At 43.6% G+C, this 25097-nt stretch overlaps 1 protein-coding gene across 1 annotated transcript in view; it reads left to right on the plus strand.

The window, feature by feature from the left end:
• The first annotated feature begins 1308 nt into the window (after positions 1-1308).
• Positions 1309-25097, plus strand: part of RERG (RAS like estrogen regulated growth inhibitor) — a 90251-nt gene continuing 66462 nt past the window's right edge. Inside the window, exons 1-2 of the mRNA XM_066550415.1 lie at positions 1309-1412; positions 2962-3136. Of these exons, the coding sequence (XP_066406512.1) occupies positions 3076-3136 (61 nt within the window). The 5' untranslated portion in view covers positions 1309-1412; positions 2962-3075. The remainder of the gene's footprint in view (positions 1413-2961; positions 3137-25097) is intronic.

The following is a 25097-nucleotide window of genomic DNA, read 5'->3' on the forward strand; positions in this document are numbered from 1 at the left end:
TGCAAACTACATATCAGTTGCTCTCTTAGGAGGATGGAAAAAACTAATCACTCTAAATTATGCAAACCAAGCAGTGAGAGCAGGCTTAAAGCCCTTGCTTTTAAGAAGTAAAGCATAAACCACACTACTGCTTTATATCTTCCTTCTAATTTTTTTTTTTGCCTTTCCATGATCTGCAGTGCAACTATTTTAAGATCTGCTCCTGGGTGCCTCCAACAGGCACTTCTTAGGGGGAATTAGGTTCTCATTTCTCCTCAGGACTGCCACCCTGCCCCCTAAACACTTATCTTCCTCCTGTAGAAAGACTTGGACCATGGAAGATCTTTTCCAATCCAACTTTCATTTAGTTTTGCATGAAGGAAGACAGTGAGGTGAGAGCTTTTTCTTTTACTCATCTGGTATCTCATTCAGATCTGAGTTGGAACAGAAACAGAGGAGGAACATCCACTGAACTCTAAGTGCTTTCCAGCTCTGGCTCACATCTGTTACTAATGCATCTTTATATTACTGGGTAGTTTAATAAACAAGGAAGTCAGAGCTGTCGGTCCTATCATTTCAGAACTTGATCCCTGGCTCTGACACAAACCTCTTGCAGAGGCTGATGCATTTACATGATTCGTTCTGCCCATTTGCAAATCGAAATAAGAATTTCTTTTGCCATAAGCCAAGTGTGGAAATCGGGAGGAAAAGCTCAGAGTAGAAAGTTGGTGCTACTGGAAAGCAGCCGGATGGGGCAGCAGCCCTGCTGGCACACTTTGTGTCAGGACGGGAGAGACAGGGCGGCACAGGCCGGTACTGGCGAGCAGCACTGAGAGAGCGAGAGAGGGAGGGACAGAGAGCAGGAGATGCTAAAATAAACTGCGGGGCAGCCTTGGCAGGCGCTTACCCAGAATCCATGCAAGCGAACAGCAGCTGCCCCACATAATTAAAGGCTGCGGCACCGCCGGATTACAGGGCTGCATCCCTTCCTCTCGGGCACTGCGCTGGGCACGGGTTACGCTCCGGGACGATACTGCAAGGGGACGGAGGCATCTCGGCCGCCCTCTGTGTCCTTTCCTCCTTTCTCCACATCGCTCCCGCTGTTCTCCGCATCCCTCCCACTCCCCGTCCCTCCCTCTCCTCTCCGCATCTTTCCGAATCTCTCCCGTTCCTCTCCGCATCTCTCCCGCTCTTCTCCGCATCTTTCCCTCTCGCTCCGCATCCCTCCCGCTCTTCTCCGCACCGCTCCCTCCCGGCTCCGGCTTCTCCGGCGGCCCGCAGGTGGCGCGGCAGGTCCGCGGGCGCTGCGGAGCCGCGGCCGGGCCGAGGGGCGGAGGGGCGGGCGGACCCTCCGCATTGTGCGGCCGCGCCGCTGCCGGCGGGAGCGCCCGGGGCCGAGCCGGGCCGGGCCGGGCCGGGCTGCCAGCAGAGAGGTGAGCGCCGGGCGGGCCGAGCGGGGCACAAGGGAGGATGGGGAGCGGGGCTGCACCGCGGGTGCGGGCACAAGGGAGGATGGGGAGCGGGGCTGCACCGCGGGTGCGGGCACAAGGGAGGATGGGGAGCGGGGCTGCACCGCGGGTGCGGGCACAAGGGAGGATGCGGAGTTGTGGGGCCGCAGCCGCGGAGCCGCCCCGCGCACCTGCCCGGAGCGGTGCGGAGCAAAGCCCGGCCGGACGGACGGAGCTGCCGGTGAGGAATCGATACGTGGCTGCAGCGAAATGGGAAGCAGAGCTGCGGAGCGGGGCAGCAGCGCTGGTGCGGGCGGCCGGGAGCTTCCATGGGAGGCAGAGCCGGTGTCCCAGTCCCTGAGTATCCCATTCCGCCACGTCCTGAAACAGTTCGGACTGTCCGTGCTGACTGAGAGGGGTCTGATACTCTCAAGCGCTAGGAATCAGGAGCATTTAAACGTCAGAGATTAATCGGGACCGTTCTCGATGTAAGGTGTCTTTACTTCTTTACTTTTTCTTTTCACTAGCGTTTTTGGATAGGAAAGAGTCTTCCGCCTGTTTTTTTTTTTTTTTTTTTTTTTTTCAAACAACACGTTAGAAATGCATTTTGCTGTAAGTAAGGAGTGCTGACATGGGAAGCATCCTACGCCACTGTTAGAATTCGTGGCTAAAGCGGGTGCTTCAGCTCAGCAGCAAACCCGTCACTGGTTGCAGTCACACGTAAAGTTCTACCCTGCTTTAAGGGGAGAGCGAGTATTTGAGGTTTTAGTCAGGGCTGAGGACCACCATCATCACAATTACAATGTTGTCACTGAAGATCTTCAAGCATTCTGCAATGACAGGTATGGTTATAGATTTCACTGTCCAGGTCAGCCAAATCAAGGTCATGCAGCAAAAGTGTGAGCACTGACAATTCCCCAGCTCAAAGTGCAGTACCAGGAACTCTGGCATCCTTCTGCTGCCCCCGTGCTTTGCTGAATGTTTATGTATGAGCTGAGGCAGCTTAAAAAGGAGCGCTAGAGAACTTTCTGGGATTTGTTTAGGGCAGTGAGCAAGGTACAAGTGCTTAGGAGGTTTTAGGGCAGCTGCTGCTGAGTAATTGAAACCCTTCTGGAGCTGGAGAGCTCAAGGAAAGAGTAGCTATCTGCAGGCACTGCTAGTGAGAGCTCACAGCTATTAAATATAGTCCACAAAAAATTATTCCCTGCATATGATTCAAATATAGTAAATAGATGCAATTTCAGCTGAAAGAGAAAGGAAGAAGTAAATAATCAGGAGCCTTGCAAGGTGCTTGGAGTTGTTAAGTACCTTTTGCAGTCTTACAGTGCCAGTGTGAAGTGAAGCAATAGCCAGAAAGCTGAAGGTAGGTTCTGCACAAAGAGTGCCAAATGTGACAGTGGTGTTACTGCAATGCTTAAAGCAGGAACATCAATTATCATGATTATTTAAAAAGGAGAAGAAAAAGGAGGGGGTGTGCAGGGGAAGGGGAGAGCCTGGCTCCTTGAAGTTCCATCCTTGTGCTGCTCTTCCCCAGGCTCTGCATTGACGTCACAATGACACGGTGAAGCTGAAGGCAGGAGCTGGGAACAGTTGTTCTGCTTCATTTTTGGTAATTGAGGGAGTTTGCCACCACTGCCTTCCTTCCAGCATGGCCAAGAGTGCAGAAGTGAAGCTGGCGATCTTCGGTCGGGCTGGCGTGGGCAAGTCAGGTACGTTTGACTTCTGGTTTTTTCTTCTGCTTGTCTTTGGGTAACTTTTTGCTCCCTCTGTGCAGATAAACTCTTCATAAAAAAAGGACATGTCTGATCTTCTTGTCAGGGAGGTTGGGATCAGGCCAGGAATTCTCCCTTCTTTGGAGCTATTTTCTCCAGGTTCTACCAAATAGATGAATTTTTATCACTTTTTAAGAAAAAGCTCAGCAACACCAAAACAAACTTCCCAAATCAAACCCACTTCTCATGGAGTGGAAATATTATTCTTCTCCATTGGAACAGAATTAGTAATAGTCAATATGTCTCTTCTGAGCTTGTGCTTGATGAAGGCATGGGATATTATGCTCCCTATCCTCTGTTAACTATTAGATGACTTCTGTCACAGTTGTAATTTTGGCTGATTTCCACAGGAGATTTTAGACTCAGCAACTCAAAGAAGTTTTGTTCTCAATGCTCTCCTGGATTTGCATGTTTACCAGCAATCTAAGGCAGCACCATGTGTAAAGTTTGCATTTGTAGAGATCTTTTGAGAAATAAACATAGTCTGTCGATTTCATGTGGTAGAGACACAAGGGGGAGGCATAAATGTTAAAAACCCATTTGTGCAGACAGCCTTTCCTCTGGTGAGATGAGGAGCAGTGTGAGGCTTGCAATCTCGCTCGGGTACTTCAGGGGTGTTGCATTAACTTGACAGCTCCACGACCACTCTAACAAGTCCCTGCATCACAGGGATGAGGAAATGAGGAGACTGAGCCTAATCATTCTCCTGTGGCACTTTGGGAACTGTAAGATACTGTTTCTTTTAGAAAAAAAAAATCTGCACAAGAGAAGGCAGAGATAGGATGTCCTGGTAAGAGCATTAAGCCAGACTCAGCTGCCATCAACCAGCTCCAGTTCCCCAAAGTGACTTTTATGTTACACATGCCAAGGTTCTGTCCTATAAAAGCATTACAGTTTCAGTAACTTGGGAATGGGTTGTTTATAAAAGCACATTTACCCTGAAGGTATTTTAGCAGAACACTATCAGCGAAGTAGTTCTGTCAGCTATCAGGACAAAAGGCATATGTGAGGCAGAAGTTCTTAGAGATTATACTGCTTATTCAAAGGCAATGCAGATTAAATTCCACCTTTTTGAATAGAATGCCCGAGGGAATGCTGATAATATACTGGGCTAAGTTTAAACTCTGCCTTCTTCCCTGCTGCCCTTACCCCATCCCCTCTTTTGCATTCATATTTCACTGTCCTACCTAAGTTTTGCAATTTCAGTGGTTCCCCTTTTGGTTTATCTTACATTCAGTTGATGGTTTCTGTGGTTTTCCAGTCTTTTGGCTGGATTCAAAATAATGCAAGAGAACATTGAAATATTTGCAGGAAAACAAATGCTAAAAGAATCCACCCTCCCTCATATTCTTAATAGTTTGAGAGCTTATATTTAAAAAACACAAAGCTACCTTTGAAGTACTCTGTTAAAATGCTACACCAGCACAGGATCAACAAAAGTCTTTTTTACTTCTTGTATCCTTTTTGTAGATTTCAATATATACTAGGATAGTGTAAATAGTAAAGATGTTTTTCTGTAGTCCTGGAACTGGGTGGGAGACAGAAGAAACAGAAAGCCAATAAAAACATCCTAGTCCTTCAAAGTCTTCCTCCTCTCTCCTTTTTTTCCCTTTGAGATACAAGGAAATATTACATAAAATATGAATGAGGTCCCCCCTCTTTTGACTGTGACCATATTTGCCAATCTGTGTGGAAATGAAGGCACAAATAAGTGGGCAGCACCACAGGGTGAATTTACTGGGGTGGAAGGGCTGCAGAGCACTGTCAGCTACCTGAACAGAGCCTGAACTGTGCCTTCCAGAATCTCCAGCTTGCTTATGAAAACCCCTCTTGTACATTCCCATAAAAGGATCCAGTTTCAACAGCTTGGCCAACTGCAGAGAAATAAGAGTGTGTGTGTGTGTGTGTGTGTGTGAGGGGGGTGGTGTCTGAAAATACCTATTTGCCCGTAGCCAACAGCAACAACAGTGGGAGCTGTGCAAGTGCTGTTTGTTACACCTTTGCTAGGAACAGAGCTGGGCACAAAGCAGGCTCCAGACAGCTGGGTCTGGTGGGCAGTACCCTGCTAGAATAGTGTCAATAGTGTGTTTTCTGGTGTCACCACACCGTGCCCTGTCCCTGTGATCAGTTGTGGGGATAGGACCCTGTGGTCAGAGCTTGCTGGAGCAGACTTGGCCAGACAGCGGGAAGATAAGCCAGACTCCAGAAGCAAGAGCACAAGGCAGAGTGCTGGAGCACACATGCAATGAAAAGGAGACTCTGGGTGATAAATAGGGCCACTGCAATTGCCAGAAAGTCATACCAAAATACGGTCACTGGCTTGCTTTCCTGGCTCATCCTCATTGCTGAGGAAGAGCCAGGCATTAGGTTCTTAATCTGTAAGTGGCTGAAGCACCTGACAGGGTCTGTGGAGTTCCAGACACGCTCTGCAACGTCCTGGAGAGGCTCCTCTCCCACTGCCTGACCAGAGCTTGGGTCAGGGAGTCACAGCAGCTGTGGAGAAAGAAGTGCTGTGCTCCAGGACAGTGTGTGGAGAGCCAGAGCTGTCCCTCAGGCACTACAGAAGTTGTTGGACCTGTTACTATTACTGAGAGCTGAGGAAGGTCCCAGTCTCACCATTAATGCCAGGCATCTGTTTTAAGGGCGAAAGACTCCCTGTTGTACAAAGCAGTCCCTCCCAAGATTGTCCCAAATGTGAGGTGGGAAACCAGAACACTGTTCACAAATCTGAATAGTGATAGCATCTCTATCACCTCTATCAAGAGATATCTCAAAATATACACTGAATAGAGATAGGATCTCTATCAAAAGAGGTATCTCAACATGTGCTCACTGAATAGTGATAGCATCTATATCAAATAGCATCTATATCATCTATATCTCAAATTTTGAGATATCTCAAAAGAGATTTAACAAAAGAGTAAAATCCAGGGAAAACAAAACATTTATTTCTTTCCACTTTCTTGCTGCTTATCAAGTTTCCATGGTTCCAAGGTTTAAAAAAAACAAACAGGGGGCAATAGCACTGTTCTCCTTCCTTGCCTTGTCTCCTCCTGCCTGCTGGAGAAGACCAGCAGGATGACTTATCAACTCACCTGTCCCGTTTTGCTTTTTTACTTAATGCAGACCTAAACCTTTCAGATAGAAAAAGAAGAGCAAAACCAGCTCAGAAGGAGGCACACAGGAGTTCCCCCAGACCAGAGTTACACTGAGTAATGGCCAAACTCACCAGGTACAAGCATCCCAACCTGCTCTCATACACTGCACTAGATACTCCTCCATTCACCCTGTTCTTACTGTATAAAAGCTGCATAAACATTGTTTTAAAACAGCTGAAAAAAGCCAGATGAGGAGCTCTGCCTGAGCCAAGGAGCAGTTTGCAGCTGCTTCACTGGGGAAGAGGAGGAAGTGCTCTGTGGGTGGGAAGGGACATTGCTAAGACCTGCTATAGATAACAAGGCTGTACCTCCTAATTTGGGCTGGAGTCAAGCAGCACTGAGGAGGGGAGAGAGCTTTTAGAGTCTTTTTCTTTACAGCCAAGAGGAGCTTGGATGGAGCAGAGAATTAAAGTTGAAGTGAATCACTTAAACACTGCTGTTTAAATTGTTCTTTCACTGAATCCTACAGCTTCATTCCTATGGTAACAAAACTGAGGATTTCCTCAATAGCTCTTTTTAAAACTACAGTGGTAGCAATTAATAAAGACTTAAAGGCCTTGCTCTTTCATGTCATCACAAGACACAGTATTTGCCCAGAAATCTAAAGAGGAGTGAAAATGTATGAAGCAGGAGGAGAAAAACAGGGCATGTACTGGATAACACTGCATGGCTGATGCTCTTCCAAATCATAACTCAGTGAACTATGAATGCTCAAAATACCTCTGCTTAGGAGCCTTTCTGGTTTTGGCCAAAAAAGAGACAATGTCCAGCTGCAGCATGTGCTATCCAAGATGCCTTTTTGCTGTGTGTGTGCCAGGCTGAACACTCCAAGTTTCTGGGTTAGCAGGGCTGGTTTGCCCTGGCAGATGCAGTTCTCATCTGTCTGGATGGGCTGTGCAGCTGCAGCTGAGGAATGGGACATGGAAATGTGTGTGGCTTCAGCAATGGGGGAGATACTGAATATTTGCCCCAATAAATGATACTGAGGATTTCCCCCAATAAATGATACTGGAGATTTCCCCCAGTAAATGTATCAGCCCCTAAGCAAATCATTGCTTGTGCAATCAGGTACAGAGGGGCACAGGGCTGTTCTCAGCTTTTGATCCAGCAACAGCTTGGATGCTTCCATTTGGCAAAAATGACCAGAAAAGTGGTTTCAGTGAGTGTCACCTCACAAAGAGCCTGTGCCACCACAGAAATAAAGATCTCATCAACCCCAATCATTTTAGAGTTACAGTTGACAAAGTCTTGAGCAGATATATATTTGTATCTGTTGGCTTATGGTATTTTCCCATGTCTAAGCCAGGATGGGGGAACATTGCTGGGAGAAAAATACCTGGTTTTGAAAATTCCTACAGAAAAATTCAAGTAGCAGCCAAACCAGAGAGTCCTTCAACAAATCTGTGTTTTGTTTTCATTATCTGGGGATATGTCTGAAACACACTACCAGGGATCACTTCCCAATTGCAAGGTCTGGGCATGTGGGAAATAGAACTGCATTCATTGTCACCCCACCCCCCATTCAAAAAACCCTCTGGGTTACTGGGAAAGAAGCCCAAAGTGATTTTTCTACTTCACAAATCCCTGCTCATATATTTTCCCCCAGCAGTTGCATTTCAGGGACTTTTGCAGAGGAAACACGAGTTATTAAGGAGTGATTAGTTATCAAGCTCACAGCTCTGCTAGTAAGGCAGGGAAAGCTGCCACAAGTTCTTCAAAGTCCTTGCCGTACCAACTGATGTATGGATTACTGTAATAAGGTGCCTCTGAAATCCAGAAATGTGAGTGGAAAGAGGCTGGATTTTCTGTTGTGGGCTTTGTTTGGTTTGGTTTTTTTTTTTCCTTACGCTAGTGTAGTAGGTCAGTCCCTTTTGTTCTTAGGAATGGCAATCACAACCAGATGCTTAAGTGATTATTCAGTGATCATGTTTAACACCCACTATATTAATTTTGCTATTTTGCAAAATTTAAAAAAAATTCACTATTTTGTACTATTTTGGTATTAAAGTATTCATAAAACACTTCAAATTTCTACATTGTCTGGTTTTACACTTTTCAACCAGCTCCAGCTCCTCTGAAGGGACTGTGCATGTATGTGTATAAATCATAACAGTAATTAGGCCACTAACTTTAGGATTATTTCTTCCCCAACAAGAATACAAATGTGTCCCCTTGGAGCAAGTAATATTGCAAGCAAACAGCTGCATTGGAATAATCCCAAGCTCCTGTTCAGGGGATGATGTTGATGCCCATTCAGAGGGTGAGCCCCAGGTTCATGCATTGTGGCTTTAGCACACAGATACAATCTCTTTAGCTAACAGCCTTTCTCAAAACTGCATTTGTTGATGTTGTCATGCTAGAACTAGAGAGAAGAACACCAGGAACCTGGGCTAGACATGCAAACATTTGCTCTGCTTGTGTCTGTTACCTCCTCCCTTTCCTCTGCTTGTTTGCCTATCCATGGTCCACTATAGCCTTGCTGTAGTGGAAACCATTCATGCTCTGCTCAACATTTGATCCTCCTTCTGGCTAACCATGAAATCAGAAAATGCAGAATTTCTCTAACCAAGTGCCAACCTTGTTCATTGAGGCATAGCTGCCTCCCCCGTTCCATCTCATTTAACCACATCTGACACCAGCTCTACCTGTATCCCCTCTGAGCAGCTGGTGGCAGCTGTTGGAACCAAGACTAGGCCTGCTGTTCTTCTTTTTTTTTGTTGTTTAGGTTGGGCTAAATATAGCTTGCTGTTTGATTACTGAGGAAGGAATGCAAGGATTCAAGATTTATGCGTGCAGCACAAATTTTTCCCTAGTCCTGTGCCTGGCCACCCCCTGCAGCTCTTGCCTTGATAAGATAGCTGCCCTGCCCCCTTGTCTCCTGCAGTTTTGCCAAAGGCAACTGCAAAGCTTCCTGCTGGAGTTCCAGGAATGGTTTGTCTGGTTTTGGTAAAGGTTTGCACTGTTTGGGTCAGTCTGCTGCTCCCCAGCAGGGCACAGAATGCAGATCTTTTTAGAAACAGCAAGATTTTTCATCTTTCACAAACTTGTTGCTACCTCCCTGATATCTGAAGTCTTTTTTCCTTGCATATACTTTTCTTGCCTTGTTTCTTCTCAGCTGTCACCCTCCCCCTTCCAATTCCCTAGAACTGTGCATATTCCCTAAAGACTGCATATGGTGAAATGGCTTTGTTCTTTACAGAAAGACTTTGTATTTACAGCTCCTTTCTCATCCTCCTCACTCTGGGCTTCCTCCCATCTCTGTTTCTCATCCCCAGCTCCTTCTTTGCCCACACTGTCAGTGCACTGTGCATCATCAAATATTCAAGGCATGAGACCAGGTGAGCTAATCCTGGCAGCAGTGGTGTGATGCAGCAAGGAACAGTCACTCTGAAGTGGTTCCCACTGGAACTGGTCCTGGAAACCACTCCTTGGTGTGGATTTGGAGGATGTTGGCTGCTCCAGGCAGTCATTGCCTGAAGCCAGCTTTGCACAGGTTAAAAGGGAAAGCAGTCTATATCTATACATAGCTACCCTTGGTCAGAACTGGGTAAATTTACCTATTTTGGCTTTGTGGCAGAGCAGGAAAAACAAATTATATCTGTATTTCTCAAAGAAACTCTCTTTTTGCATTTGTCTTTGTGCCACCCTTGAGCCTTTTACATTTACAGCACCCAAAAATAAATGTTAGATGTATGAAAAACTAACAGTGCCCTAAAGCAGGAGGATCAATGAAATGCTTTAGGCTCTAGCTGAGCCCTGGCTACAGGGCTGTGATTATCTGCTGGTGACTGGAGGTGTTTGTACCCTCTCACCACACCCCTGGCAGGGCTCTGGTGAGCAGGAGAGAGAAAGAATTGCTCTGAGGTGGCAAGGGAACTGTGGCACCCTCATCCATTTGCTGCTTTCATTCCAAGCCTGTGTTTGCTCAGTATTTCTGGCAGCCTTTTGTACACCCCCTGCTGCAGAGGCAATCCCAGCTTTGGGCAGGGACACGCCTCAGCTTCCCTTCCCTCTCCCCAGGCAGTTTGAGGGGTGCTGCTGGAGCTCCCCACTGGCACCCAGAGTTTTGGAACTCCCACCTCAGCAGATCTCATCCTGGCCTGCTGGTTTTGAGCCCACATTTCTTTCCCTTCGCCTCAGATCAAACCAGCCCCTCCTGTTTTCATTGACTCCTACCTTTTCCTGGAGACAGGCAAACAGCTGAGGGAGGTGCCTCTGTTTCTATAGCCTTTTCATAATTCTGAATGGGAAAAGTTCTTTTTTTATGGCTGTTTCCCACCAGGTAGAGCATTCACACTGCTGGAGTCAGTCTGCAGCTGTTTCAGCTCCTGATGGATTTGCCATGTAGGTGTTGGGAAGTGCCATATGTTATGGCAGTGATGCTGTAGATAACTCACATTCTCTGCATCCAGCATGAAAAGATGAATGGCAAGAGAAGCATGAAGCCCTGGGGAAGGAAGTAGTAGATATATTTAACATATGTGCAGCTTTAAAATGTCATAGAAATTGGCTGGGGCCTCCAGCTGCCTTTCCAGAAATGTTAGACAGTAGTCTGCTTGCAGGAAAATGAGGGAATATGTTGAAAACATCCAGCCTGGGTTTGAAAGCACACAGAGCTGCTGACATTGCCAGGTTGTTCTGCTGCCTCTGGGGTCAGCAGCAGAGGAGCTGCAGAAAAGCCAGAGCAGAGGCCTGGGGCAGTGGCAGTGCTGTGCTACCACAGGGGAACTGTTTGGATAAGCGGTTTGAGAAGTTTTCAGGGTGGAAGGATGCAAGTGGGCAGGATCTATTCTCCCAGGGAGGGGATTTCTTCAGTGCTTGAGCAGCCCTATGGCTTTCCCAAGGGCTGTGGGAACAGTGGCCACCAGCACAGCCTCCATCCTGCAAGGCAGGCCACTGGGACTGGCCTTAAGTGACTGAGGTGAAGGAAAGGGGAGCCTGATAGACCCAAGTCACCCAGGGAATCGTGACTTGGGCATTGCCAGAGCTCCTTTCCATGATTTCTCCTCAGGGCCAGGGCTGCTGAGATCCAGCCTGAGGGATGGCTCCCAGGCTGGCAGCATCTGAGAGCCAACTCTCTCAACCCTCTGGGATCCTTCTGGCCCTTTATGGCTCTGCCACTGACACTTATTACTGACAGCAAAATAAAACACAGAAACAACACTTATTTTCATTAAAAACATATTTGGCAATCCTGTGTTTCACTGCTTTTCCAATAGGGCTTAATTTCATTTTGACCCACAGGACCACAAGCACAAAAGAAGCTTGTCTTTACTTCCTTTCCCCCCTTCATGTGGCTTTATTTCCCATCCAAGACTCAGTCTGACTATAATATAGTCTATCAGAGATTTGCACAACCTTACCTTAGAGAGCTGCTTTTGTCAGCAGCTCATCCCTGTGCCTGCCCTGGGAAACAAAAATCCCACTCCCCAGAGCAGTGGAAGCCAGTTAGAGCCATGATCTCTGCCTGACCTATCCAGCAGCTGACCCAGAGGAGCTTCACAAGTGAGAACTTCAAAAGTGTCTTTCAAAGCAGGAAAGTGTAAGAAGATCAGAGTCAGCTATTTCTTTTTTCACTGCAGAATAAATTGGAAATTATTGAAGAGTCACCACAGAAGAATGCAGTACTAGACCCATGGGTGGCAGAGAAAACACACAAACAAAAAATCCCCACCAAACCCCACACTCTCCAAAATGTTGGACATGGAAGGATCAGTGCCAAAACAAACACCTTGTTAGCCAACCTCAGTGGCAGAATCTGTGATGCACTGCTGCTTAACCCAACTGGATTCCTTTGGTTATGTGCACTGGAGTTGGTTCTCCTCCAGGCTGATTTCCAGCTTGAAATAATTTAATAGTGATCCACAATATGTCTTGGCAAAAGTTTCAAAAAATTTATCTCCAATTAAAGAAAAATTGACCTTTATCTACATTAAGTGTGATAGGTCTCAAGATATTACAGTAAGCTGTGTCCTGGACAATCAAACATCCATATACTAATCTTCAGTCTCCCATGGCTATGTCAGATAATAACATCTCGTGCAGGAATACTCAGTTGTTAGTATTCAGTGTATTAAACCAGTCTAGTTCTCACCACCCACCACTGTGTATCCTCAGCATCACTTTGGTAATTTCTTGGCAAATTTTGTTTGCAGTTTCTGACCCAGCATGTGAAATAACCAAGCCTCTCTTATGAAAACAAACTACCTCTATTTTAAACATACTCAGTATGACTGGTTTCTTCATTAATTGCTATTTGGGATCTTGTGTGAAAGAGGCCCCTGAGACTTAGCTCAGTACCACTGTGCTGGAAATTCACATAGTGTTCAGTGCAGACTGGGAGGAGTTTGGGAGCCTGTACTATAAGAAATACTTCCATAGTTTGGACAGGTCTTATGTATCATTCTGCAGACTTCAAGGACTCCACAGAAAAGACCACACTCTATTTACACTCTTTCCTGCTTGATAAGGCAGATATATTGGATTCTCAACTAAGAAAGGAGTTTTGCCTGTTCTGTTTTCCTAATCTCCCTCTTCAGAATAAAGGCCCAAAACCTATAGGGATTTCTTTATTTTGTTTTCATGAAGAAGTCTCATTAAATTTGCCTTTTCCCTAAGCAGCTATGATGTATATTTATCTGTAAAATCACATGCAGCTCCTGATGTTCATGGTACAACCAGTATCAGCACTGGAGCAGGGTAGTTTGGTATCCTGGTAAAGATGAGGCAAGAGACAGACTATGGAAAATGCAAAGAACCTTTGAGCAGTTTCTTAAGTTCTGATATTTTACAGGTATGAAAAGTCTCATGATCTGCCTGCAGGTCTTCACACCCAGCTGGACAACTTTTCAGTGTCATAAAGACTAACTCCATGCTCAGTATCATATATCTCACCTCACATTAGGTCTGTGCCTAAAAGACTTTTTATTCAACTAAAATAATTTTGCATGGCTCATTTCATAGCATTGCTTCAATTGCTAAACATTTACTAAATGGTGCCCTTCGAGTAAGCTGTGAAAATATTAAATATCATCCAGTCTGAGGAACTCTGTTTGCACATCAGAGCCCTGGAAATATTATTTTCTGTTCCTTGCTGTAGCAGGACTTAGGCCATCTGTGTCTCCAGAAGGTAAATCACAGCAGCTCCCCCAGCCCATGCATTTGAAAGGAAACCCAAATATTGTCACACAGGTGATGCACTTGGCACCACACTTCAATATTAGACAAGTCTGGAGCCTGGACTGTCCATACTGTGGTAGCCTGCAGTCAGTGCAGGGTTTTCTGCCTTGCTGCTCTCAGCAGTGCAGAACCTGTCCAATTCTAGGTGCCTCGTGAACACCCAAGGGTTTTATTCCTCATTAAATAATTTCCCCAGTTACAAACATTTTATGTCTTTCATTGCAAGGGGGTCAGAGAAGAGGACTGCAATAACCCTTCCTGGCTTAAAAAAATATGATCTTGTTGACCATGAGTATATTAAATTAAGAATCTTTCCCTGGTGCTTAGTGGATTTTTAATTCCTCTTAAGCTAAAACCCTGCTACAGTGATGATCCCCTCCTCTGGGCCACTTCTCTTTTTTTTTAGTAGTGTTTGTATTCTATATACCTGCTTATTCCTACACACTAACCACATGGAGCCCTCTCTTCATTTGATGAGGCAGGTGATATTCATACACTGTTATGAAATCTTTTTTAAGATTTAATATTAAAGTATCTAAGGAAAAAAAATCTATAACTTTCTGCATTGGTTTTATTTAACATATAATTTTATGGCACTAGGCTGAAAGCATTCACGAGTCAATGTTTGGACTGCACTGCAGGGATGTTAATGAGAACATCCAAATTTTATGCTTTTGAACTCATTAAAATGAACAGCACAATTTGTGCAGCAGTGGCTTATTTGCAAGAACAGAGATTAACAGGAGCACATAGAAGAGCAGAATACAGATGCAATTTTTTTTTCTCATGGAGATCAGAACAAAAACGCAGAGCTTTCCATGCTAACAGGAATATTTTTACCTCTGAACAAGGTGTAAGATTTGAAAACACACTGGCAAATACAGAGCTCGCACAGAGGAGATCTGCACATATCAAAGAGGAAATGTAGAAGCAGTCAGATTTAGAAAGACAAACCTTAAGTTAACACTGTTGGAAGATGAAAAAGCAAAGTCACAGAGGGTGAGCTTTAGTTACAACTCTTCAAAACTAGATGGAAATTTCAAGGGATTATTTGCAAAGCTAATACAGAACATTAGTTATGGAAAATTAAAGATTAATTCAAGGCTCCACAAAGTGCTAGACTAAATAACCTTGTGCTGTGTCCTGAACAAATGCTGTGGCACTCACAGATAGGAGGAGGTTGATATATGAAAATAAATTAAAAAGAAAAAGCCTGTGTTTATTTCTGAGGGCTTGGGAAAGCCACCAGGAGCAGGATCAGTCGTGCCATGGACCATGCCTACTCTGCCTCCTCCCAGGGGAAAGAGGATGTCTGGGGTGACCCCAAATCAATGCTAGCAGATTGCCAGAAAGCAATATAATGAACTGAAAGACAAAACACAATTTGAAAGCAAGCACTGTAAGGGCAAAACCACAGGGCCAGGAAAAGTGTGGGTACTGTTTCCTCAGTCATAGATTTTTCATTCAAAATCTTGATTTCTATTTTTTTTTGGCTTTTTAGTGCCAGGCTGGATACCATGTTCAAGCCAGGACAGTGAGCAGCTTGGGAAGCAATGAGTATGTGTATATATATATATATATATACACACACATATATAATATACATATATATAATATACATATATATGTATATTATATATATAATGTATTATAGATATATAAGTTAACCCTGAGCATATTATATATATAATATATAGTACATATATATATATACACACATACACACCATGCAGCAGCAGCCCCAGAAACCATCCAGAAACCATTGTCAAGTGCATCACATTAATTTGGGATGCTCATCTTACTTCTGGATGTTTGTCTTAGCTAAATGCTTTTAAGACTCTCAAAACAATCAGTGATCCCAATGCCTTCCCAAGGTTCAGCACTTGCAGAGCAGTGGGGAGGCCTTGGTTTACAAACAAAAATCCTAAAAATCTGTTTGGGGCAGCCTAAAATCCAGTTCAGGCTGCCCCAAACGATGAGCACAGGGCACTGGGTGCACTGGCATTCACATCAGCCCAGCAGGACACTGCTGTTTGGCTTTGCTGGAACTTTATAGCCTGTTTTACTGCAGCAAGGCCAGCAGTGGGATGAATCTTTTAAATAAATCTCCTCTGATGGATTTGCTGGCGCCTCACTTAGATTAGGGGTGGAAAGTATCTCCCAGTCAAAGCTCAACACATTTACCACCAACACAGGCCCCATTTACCAGCATTAGTGCAGTTTTCACCAGGAAATTTATATTAAAAATGCATTTACTCTGTGGGGATACAGTTACGTGCATGCAGTAACAACGCAAAACTGACATGGGTTTTTTAAAGCCTGAGCCTTATACACAACTTGATAATTGTCTCTTTTCCCCACAAAGCAACGAGTGAATAAATGAGTGCTCTGCAGTTTGTCTGCTGCTGAAACAAGCTGTGGGGGAAATAATTCATTTAAGGGCAACTTCAATTTCATCTTCTCTCAGAAAGTGAGTTTGATGCAATTTTTCTTTATAAAGTAACTTCCTCTGCCCTTCCCTCCAGTTCCCTCCACTTTCTGCTTCAATGCTGCAATACTGAAGCAAACTGTTTGAATGGCAAATTTTTTCACCTTGTCCAGCATTGCCATGATGAAAAATTTGTTATCCCAGTGAGAATAAGGCCAATTTCAATTTTTCAGAATCCTAAAACCCTGAGAGTATGTCCACATTTGGACTAACTGTGGTTTGTGCACTACTAAGAGAAAAGCAGGAAAAAAAGAAAAAAGGTCTGGGTTGGTAAGTAGTTCTTGATCCTATATTTCATTATATCCCCATTAAACTGTGCCTTGTTTGCTTAAGCCCTAAGTCTGTGGAACATAAAACTTATAAAGCCTATTTATAGGGCAGCATCAGCAGCCTGTGCAAGTGTTAAGTTAATCATTCTGACTGTTGCCTGGTGAAACAAAACACCCCTTCAGCATTTGTCCCTGTGCACAGGAGTTTAGGGTCTGAAATTCCCTGCTCTTTCCTAGGCTCTCTGTGTGCTGGCACAAAGGAGGTTTTTGATGGATTGCCACTGCCTCCCCTTAGTATCCCTTTATTCCCTGCTCCCTTCAAGTTATCCCTTCACTGAAGAACAGTGGGAAGGCGATCTTACAGCTCTGTGCCATTACTGGGGACACATCCTTCCACACTTCTTCTACTCAAACCTTTGCTTTGCTCACAGCAAAAGCTGCATTGATTTATTGTTTCCCCTGTGGCTTGCAGGAGCATGAAATTAGTACTTTTATTAATCTAAGGAACATTAATTTTACATTTCTAGCAAGTGATAAAAGTCTGATCTTTAGCAAATATACAGGAGATGTCTACAGATTTCGAATGTCACATTATTTTTCTCTTTCTTTATGGAAGCTTTCCCTCAATATATTTCCATATTTTTGTGTATGAAAAAGATACAGGTGATTTTGAGAAGAGCTTGAGCCTTTTTGAGCAGTGGGCTTAAAATCTGTTTAGAAAGGAAAAAAGTTAACTGCCTTACTAGTTTAATACAGAGTATTTAGTAATTTTCATCCTATGTTAGGATCCTATGTTTTCATCCTAGGCAGAGAGCACCTCCCTGCATTTTTGAATCTCTTAGGGAATCATAATCTGATTCATACCAATTCTCCCGAACATTCCAAGCTTCTCCCAGTGAATTTTAACTGATACAGAGAACAGTTTTAATATGAATACAAGTGCAAGGATCATATTTATGTGCACAGAGCAGATGAATGACAGTTCTGAAGTCCACATGTGTCTACACCAATAGTTAATTAGCAGCCAGAAAAAATGCATACATTTCAATATTTAACCTTGAAGTCAGGCTGGTGTAAAGATCTGAAGTAACATTACAATGTTCTCCAGTAATTGTTTCTCAAAATGCAGCACAGTGAGCTGTTGTTGACAGCAAGAGACTTTGGTCCTAGTTTTCCATGATGTATTCTTAATTCTGCTGGTATTTATTATATAAACTTGAAAAATCTTTGATCAATTTGGAGTTATTTACCATCTTATGCTGAGACTCAAGGAGAAGGTTTTATTAAGCTCAGAGAAATGTTTAAATTCATTGTCCTGGGGCAGCTATAGAGGTGCAAAGTGTGGATGACAGAAAATCTCCTGGGAATAGAGTAAAAGAAGTGGAAGGTGGAAAGGAATTCCTGCACTCTTATTTCAGCTATTGAGATTCTTCTGTTTGTGTGTGAGGTTACAGAGCACACCTGCATAATACCTTCAAATTTCTCTGCATAATCACTGTGGCTGAACACACATCTCCATGGGCTTTCAACCAAAACTGAGATTCTCAGTGTCTGCTGCTATCAGTCAGGGCTGCAGAGAAGGCAGAAAATGTCAAAAAAACATTGCAGTTCAGTCATGAGAAATGACAATACTTTTGTGACTAAAGAAGACTGCACCTGGCTCTCAGCCATCTGGATGATTTTATATGCACTCAGCTCCACAAACCAAAAAGATCCTTGAGTTAACCTATTTCCAAGGTCTCCATCAAAGAAAACCAGCATTTGAAGTCTCAGCACAGGTATTAAAACCAAACAAAATTGGCACAAAAATGACTGTTTTTCTCATCTAGGACTCCTTTCACCACAGTCACAGCACTATGGAGTAGTTCTTCTTAAGGCTAAACAGCTTAATTTTCTCTTAAAGTCTGTAATCTAGAAACTTCTGCAACAGGTTGAGCACACAAACCAATGCCAGTGAAATGGAGAGCAAAATCTGGGCAGTTGCATTTCATTTTACTGGGATTTTTAAACTACTGGTTTATTTTTAATTCTGCTTCTGCCTGGTGCAGTCTTTGGCAAGGGCACTTTATCTGGAAGGCACAGTTCTGTGCTGGCTGGGCCATCCATAAGGTGTCCTTTTCCTTTGCAAGCAAGGGTATTCTGCCCTCATAAAAGATGATAACACACAAACATGCTTATTCAGAAGTCTAATAGTATTTCAAAATAGAGCTATTCAAAGTGTTGCACATTTGTGGTTTTTTTTTCTTTCATTGTGGAGGTTTTCTGGGTTTTATTTCTCATTTTTTAACAGCCACCTAGATTCCTAGGTGAAAAACCCCTTATCTGTCTGTAGCCAAGCAGCAGAAAGATTTGTCTCTGTAAATAAACACTTCAGCTATACCACTGTGCTTTAAAACACCCTTATCAAAACCCCTGTAGGACCACAGTGTTCTTCTACCAACCTGAACACTCAGAATTGATAATTTTGAGTCAGTTAAAAGGGACATGAAGTCACTGGAGAAGAAGGTGTGCAGCCACTTCTGCCCAAGCCCAGGGTGGTTTACTCTGAGGACATTCTTTGCCATTGTCCCTGTGTGCCAAAGGGGCACAGGTGGCCAGGAGATTATCCAGACCAAGAGTCCAGTGATCCACTTCCCAAATTCCATGATTCTTTTCAAGATCAATCCTAGTTTTAATGCAAGAAATCCCACATCTCCCAATGGGGGCTGCAAACTGGGAAATAATCTCAGAGTTCTCCCACTCCTTGTGTGGTCTTGGCAAGTCACAATAGTTCTCTACCTCACTTTATCCCTGTCCCTGAAGAACACAGCACCTTTTAATTTCCTGCTTCCTCTTTAATTATAGCAGGACCCAGCAAGCCCCAGCAGAGATTAGAGGGTTGGCTAGAAGGCAAACAAAGGATGTGCAGAAATCAGCTGATGTTTGTGTAGCAGTGAGTGCCTTGTTTGCAGTGCACCATATGGATGCAAAGTTTTACGTCTGGCATAATCCTACAAGCAGATGCCTGAAGAAGCAACTGCTCATCTGAAGGTTTTCCTGAAGGAACCCCCCATTTCCTTTATGCCACAACCTCCTCCTTCTCTGACTCTGGCATTCACATTCTCTGAACAGGATTCCTTCACCCAGGGTTTTTCTCCTGGGAAGCTGAGAAGCCTCAGTGAAAAGGAAAACAATTCTTATCTCATTTGCTTCTCCTGTGTTTTGCTCATGTGGAATGTGTTTGGAGATTGTTTAATTGGATTTCTGGTGTGAGTTGTTTTGACTCAATGGCCAATCAGTGTCAAGCCGTGTCTGGACACTGAAAAGAGTCACAAGTTTTCTTTATTATCTTTTTAGCCTTCTAGAAGTATCCTTTCTGTATTCTTTAGTATAGTATTCTTTAATATAATCTAGTATAATAAAGTAATAAATTAGCCTTCTGACAACATGGAATCAGATGCATCATTCTTCCCCTGCCACGGGGCTCACTGTGAATTCACAACACCTGACATATGGAAGTTAAATGTAGTTATGACTCAGGGGAAGTGTTTCTCCTTAAATTTAAAGAGCTTTCCCTGAATGTCCTTTCTGTGAGGAGTTTTCTTCGTCACATTTCTTAGAAACCACTTGCAGAGTTTCCACTCTTCTATATATGTAGCAGAATGCCATTTGCTTGTACAATTATTATGATACCGGGGACAGGTTTGCTGATCATCAGGCTCCAAATAAAATATTTAATAGCCCAGGAGAACATTTTTGGTCTCCCACTTTTCTATCTGCAAGAAACACTGTGGAAGATGCAAGGCAGCCCTCATTAGAGATAACTTTGAAAATCAAAAGCTTGAATACAAATTCTGTATCTGTCAGAGATTTCTTGTACAACTTTAGGTCAGTCACTTCAACTCTAGAGTAACTGCTAGACTAGAAGCTCATTTCAAAAAAGCCTGGGGGGGAATAAATCCTTTTAGGCCTTTAAAAAACTGAATACCACATCAGTGGGAAGCTCCACACATGTCAGTTTGTGTTGTAACTGTGTAAAAATTGTTGGGAGTAGATGAGATTTCTTTTGTGGCTACCTCCTTGGCCTCCACATTATTTTTCTCTCAATCTATTTTAATGTCAAAATAAATTTCTTGTAATAGAAAAAGACCATAAAGACCATGTCTGAGAAAAACATTTGGAGGTGTGAATAGGTGAAATGCCCATTCCCCAGGGGAGAAAAAACCATCAAACAGAATATTTTAACCTAAGGAGTTTGTATCTACACCTGGACCTTCCCCATCTTGTCCTAACATCTCCAGCAGTATCTTCAAGGTCCAGTGTCTTGCCCATTCACTGGGCATCCTGCAGAACATGTTCTCTGTGTGGAATCTCAAGGATTCAAGGAGCCTTCAGCTCTGGGTGCTCCTGCTTGGATCAACCAGAGTCCAGTACTTAGGTGCCTCCACTCTGTCCTACAGAACATATCCCTGTGCTCCTGCATTTCCTACCATCTCACTGGTGAGGCATTTAAACACCACCCCCAAATCCCCAAACCTTTGGTACCTGACTCAGGAACCTACCAGGACCCTTCTGAAAATCAAAAGGCAAATTGTCTTGCAACAGAAGTAGAAGAAAATTCTGCTCTTTATGTGATGAGGGGCAGGCTCATGCTCTTGCTTTAAAAAGACTGGAGGTTATAAAATGTTTCTCAGTGGAATGTAGGAGACTCAGCGAGTTGGTTCAAAGAAAATGTTTTTCCTCTCAGTCCAGTTTAAACTCTCTCCCTGTGTTTTTCCCATTGGCACTGAAGCACTCATCTGAAATAGCTCTCCCCTGTAGAAACTTCCATCCCAGGGAACATCCTCATGCAATATCCCAGTGGTACTTATTAGTCCTTAAATGTGTACCTGATGCCCTTTTCCTGTGGAAACCAGGAGGGCTGAGACACTAAACCTGCCAGCAAGCACCATGATGTGGAAAGAATTAAGGATGCAGTAAGAATTAAAGATGCTTCCCCTCAGGAACCAAGACTATAGACAGACACCTAGTCAGAAATCAATCCAAAGCAAGAAATAAAAAGCATCCTACTTTTCCTGAAAGTGTGAAAATTTACTATTAACAGATACCCTGCTCCCCACAGTTTAGTTAGGACAGCTTAACCAGATGAGAAATTTAAATATGCTGCCCCTGCCAGAGGGCCTTCCTGCAGTATTTCTGCCTGCATACAAAGGGACTTTGCAGCTGTAGGTGTGTCAGAGATGTGCAGAATTTGGTCTGCTGTGGGCAAAGATGAGAAGGAGAGCCTTAGAAGTACATTGAACCTAATTAATTTTCAGCACATTGCAATGACAAGCAGCTCTGAGGTGAGCACATCCTGCAAGAAGCTATCCTGCAAAGAACATTCTCAGAGGGAAGGGAAGTTGCTCTGAAATAAGGAGAGAGAGTGTTAATTGGAAGCATAATAATTATCCTAGAATACTCTGCATAGCTGTCCTGATTTCAAGCCTAGTATTTTATAATTTAGTTGAATTCCTTTTCAGGTATTTATCCTTGCCCTAAAACACATCTCCAAGAGCTCAAAATGTCCATCTTTCATTTCCCACATGAGGGATTCAGAAATAAACCACAAGCTTGCAATATTGCCTGTGTGGTATCAAATAGCTTTTGGAACCATCTATTTGAAGTTTCACATCCTGGTTTATTAGCCACCATGATCACATTCCCTGTCTGAAGGTGCTTCAGTGCCTTACACATCTTCTCCAACAAGATTTGCAGAGTCAAGACAACGAGGCAAAGTTTTTGGTTGCTAGAGCTCAGGACTACAGAATTACACATTAAGTGTCTCATTGGGACAGGCTTTGTGTCTTCAGGGAGTTCACTTGCTGCTAAACCCTAAAGGTTGGCCATATTTTCTAGGTAGCACGTGGTGTTTATGTGCAAGGGTCAGAACACAGCAGCAGCAGCTAGCAGAGAGTCACCAGATCCCATAGTGCACACACAGGCATACAAGGAAAGTGGGATTATCAGATCCTGGAAAAACTTGGACTTGTTGTGTATCCCATAGAAACAGCATAACATTTTTCTTGGAGAAGGGCCACTCACAAATGAGTCAAGCCAAAAATCTAGGAAAACAGCAAAGAAATCACTGACTAGTTCAGGCCCAAACACTGAACCTTCACTGCAGAACATTTTCTACCTAGGAAGGTTTCTTGGTGCTTTCCATTGACTACAGCCAGGCACCACCTTTGTTTTAATGGCATCAGGTCAGTTACATCCCTTTAAAACACAGTTTTTCCTAGGATCTGCAGGTTTTCAAGGTCAGACAAGCCAAGGCAAATCTATGGTAAGGGCTGCATCTCTTCACCTGGGAGTCTTCTTGCCTTCCTTCACTTGCTGAGTTTCTAAACTCAGTTCTCCCATAGGTAGAATTACCACTGACACTGCAATGAAAGTCACACCAAGCCAGGCACAGACTTCACAAAGACATGTAGGACACAACTGGGGGTTTTTTCCCCTGCATATTTCACTTTCTGCTCATCATTTTCTGGTCTTGCGTTCCTCTGCCCAGCTTGGAACCTCCTTTTCATCCACCCTCACCTCTCATTTTCTAAGACCTCATTTCTCTGCTTGGCATTTCCCTGGGCCCTTTCCAACAGGCAGAACAGATGGCACAGCCTGGTTAGCCCCAGAGAGGAAGACAGAAAAGCGTTGCCTTGCTCTATCAGTGCTGATGCTGGGTGAAGTGTAGGTTAAAAATCTCATTCCCTGCATGTGGCTCCTAGCTGATTATTTAAATTTACCTTTCAACACAGCTCACAATTTTTGGACAAGTCCTTTCTCAAAGCATGGAGCCCTATGGGGGAAGCATTCTCACAAAGCACTTGGAGCTTGCAGGTGATCCATTGCATGGGAATGCACCCATGATCTCCAGTATAGGAAATAAAGTGACCTCTTCCATCAGCTGAACCAAAGTTAAGTTAAAAAAAAAAAAAATCAAGGCAACAAAAGAGAAGCTGCTGAAGGTCCACACGCTCATAAAAACACACCATAATGAATTAGGAAAATTTAGATCATCCCAAGGGATTTTTGACTGCCATATACAGATCAGCTTCTATTTGCTATAACCAAGTTGTGTGGTTGAAGTTGAATATGAGTTAGATCACATCAGATATTTCCCATCCTTTGCAGAGCCCAGAGTTGGACCAATGGTCCTTGGGCTCCCTTCTGTGATTGAGTGGTGAGAGTTAATCTTGTCCTAAATTGGATTCTCAGCTTGTTCTCCAAAGCATGCAGGAAAGACATTGTGAAACAAATCACAAAAGGCTCTTTGGAGCTTTGGGTATGAATAAAATAGGTTAAGAGCAGAGCTAGATAAATGATAGAAAATGCCTGACTCACATTGTAGGAAGAGCCTTTAAAGTGGGAAAAAAAACCCCAAAAGATCTGCTCCCATGCTGTTCAGACAGGCATTGACATCAGCCTTGACTGCTGCCATGTAAAAGGAGGGCTGTGGGTGGGGGTCTGACTGCCAGCTTCAACACATGGCCCTCACGGGGTGCTCTGAGCTGCTCCCCCCTCTCCAGACAAGAAGCATGTGCTGAATTTAACACCTCTACCCTCAACATGGGCACAGTTTGCATGTAGGAAGCAGTTAATGTATAGATCTGTTACAAAATTGACGATTTCTGCATAAAAGCCATATTTCAAGAGCAGGTTTTTTATTCAATTGAGTTCAAATGGGCTCCTTTGCTTCATTTAGACTAAATGCAGAAAAAGAAATGCTTCTAGCCCAGAACCTGACCACGAATCTCTAAATTTTACAAAAGCCCTTTATGCTCTACAAGTATTTCATGTTCACATACATTTTGAGCTCCAGGACAAGCATATCTTCTAAAAATTATTACAAGTGTAAAAGCCAAGCATTCAACCCCTGTAACACCAGTCACTCCTGCTCCACAGGGAAAAAAAACCCAAAGCCCTCCAAGAAATGAAAATGATTGTCCTAATAAAAGGAAAAACACAGGAGCAGCTAGAGAACCTGAACTCAGTCGTGTTCTTGAGCGGAGACCACAAATTAAAAAGAAAATTAGTGATATTTTATATCTTACCACATCAGAAGGATGAACACAGGACTGCTCACAGAAACAGGCTGGGAGCCTCACAGGCCACAGTTAAGGATTTATTAGAGTCACACTCCCACAAGATAAAATGGGACACTCAAGTAATCCAGAGTTACTATTTGAAAGAGATAGGTGTGAATTAGAGCTTGAGAGTAGATTTTCCAGACAAAGCATCTAATCCCAAGGCTTTTATGACACAGCTGTGTGAAAGGCATTAGCCACGAGCTGCGGTTCCATGCCTAGGGATACACAATGAGCTCTCTGAAACTCACTATTAACAGCAGTACCCTGATTCCTCAAGTGGGCACCAAGCAGTGGGCACTCACAGCTCTACCCTCTCCCATCTCCTTGACCCAGGATAAAACTCCCCAGTGAGACCAACAGCAGTGGATTTTGGAGTTTCACAAAAGGCCTGTTATTTTCTGCACACCCTGTTTCCAGCTCCACAAGTTAACTATAAACTAATTTTCTTACTTAAATAAGTCATGGTTCATTTTTGCCTCTGTTTAAATTTTCATGCAGGATGAAATGTTAAAGCTGACAAGCTTGAAATGAAATATCAGAACATTCCTTGACCTTGTCATCACCGTTTGCTTTTTGCTCTTCTGAGCAATGAAAATATTTTATTTTAAAAACCAGCATATTCCCATGAAACTTGTTGATTTTCATGAATTGGAATTTTCCAGAAGGAGAAAAAAAAATATAGTTAGCTGGAAATTTTTC

This window comes from Molothrus aeneus, chromosome 5 (genome assembly GCF_037042795.1).
Source record: "Molothrus aeneus isolate 106 chromosome 5, BPBGC_Maene_1.0, whole genome shotgun sequence".
Classification (NCBI taxonomy): Eukaryota; Metazoa; Chordata; class Aves; order Passeriformes; family Icteridae; genus Molothrus; species Molothrus aeneus.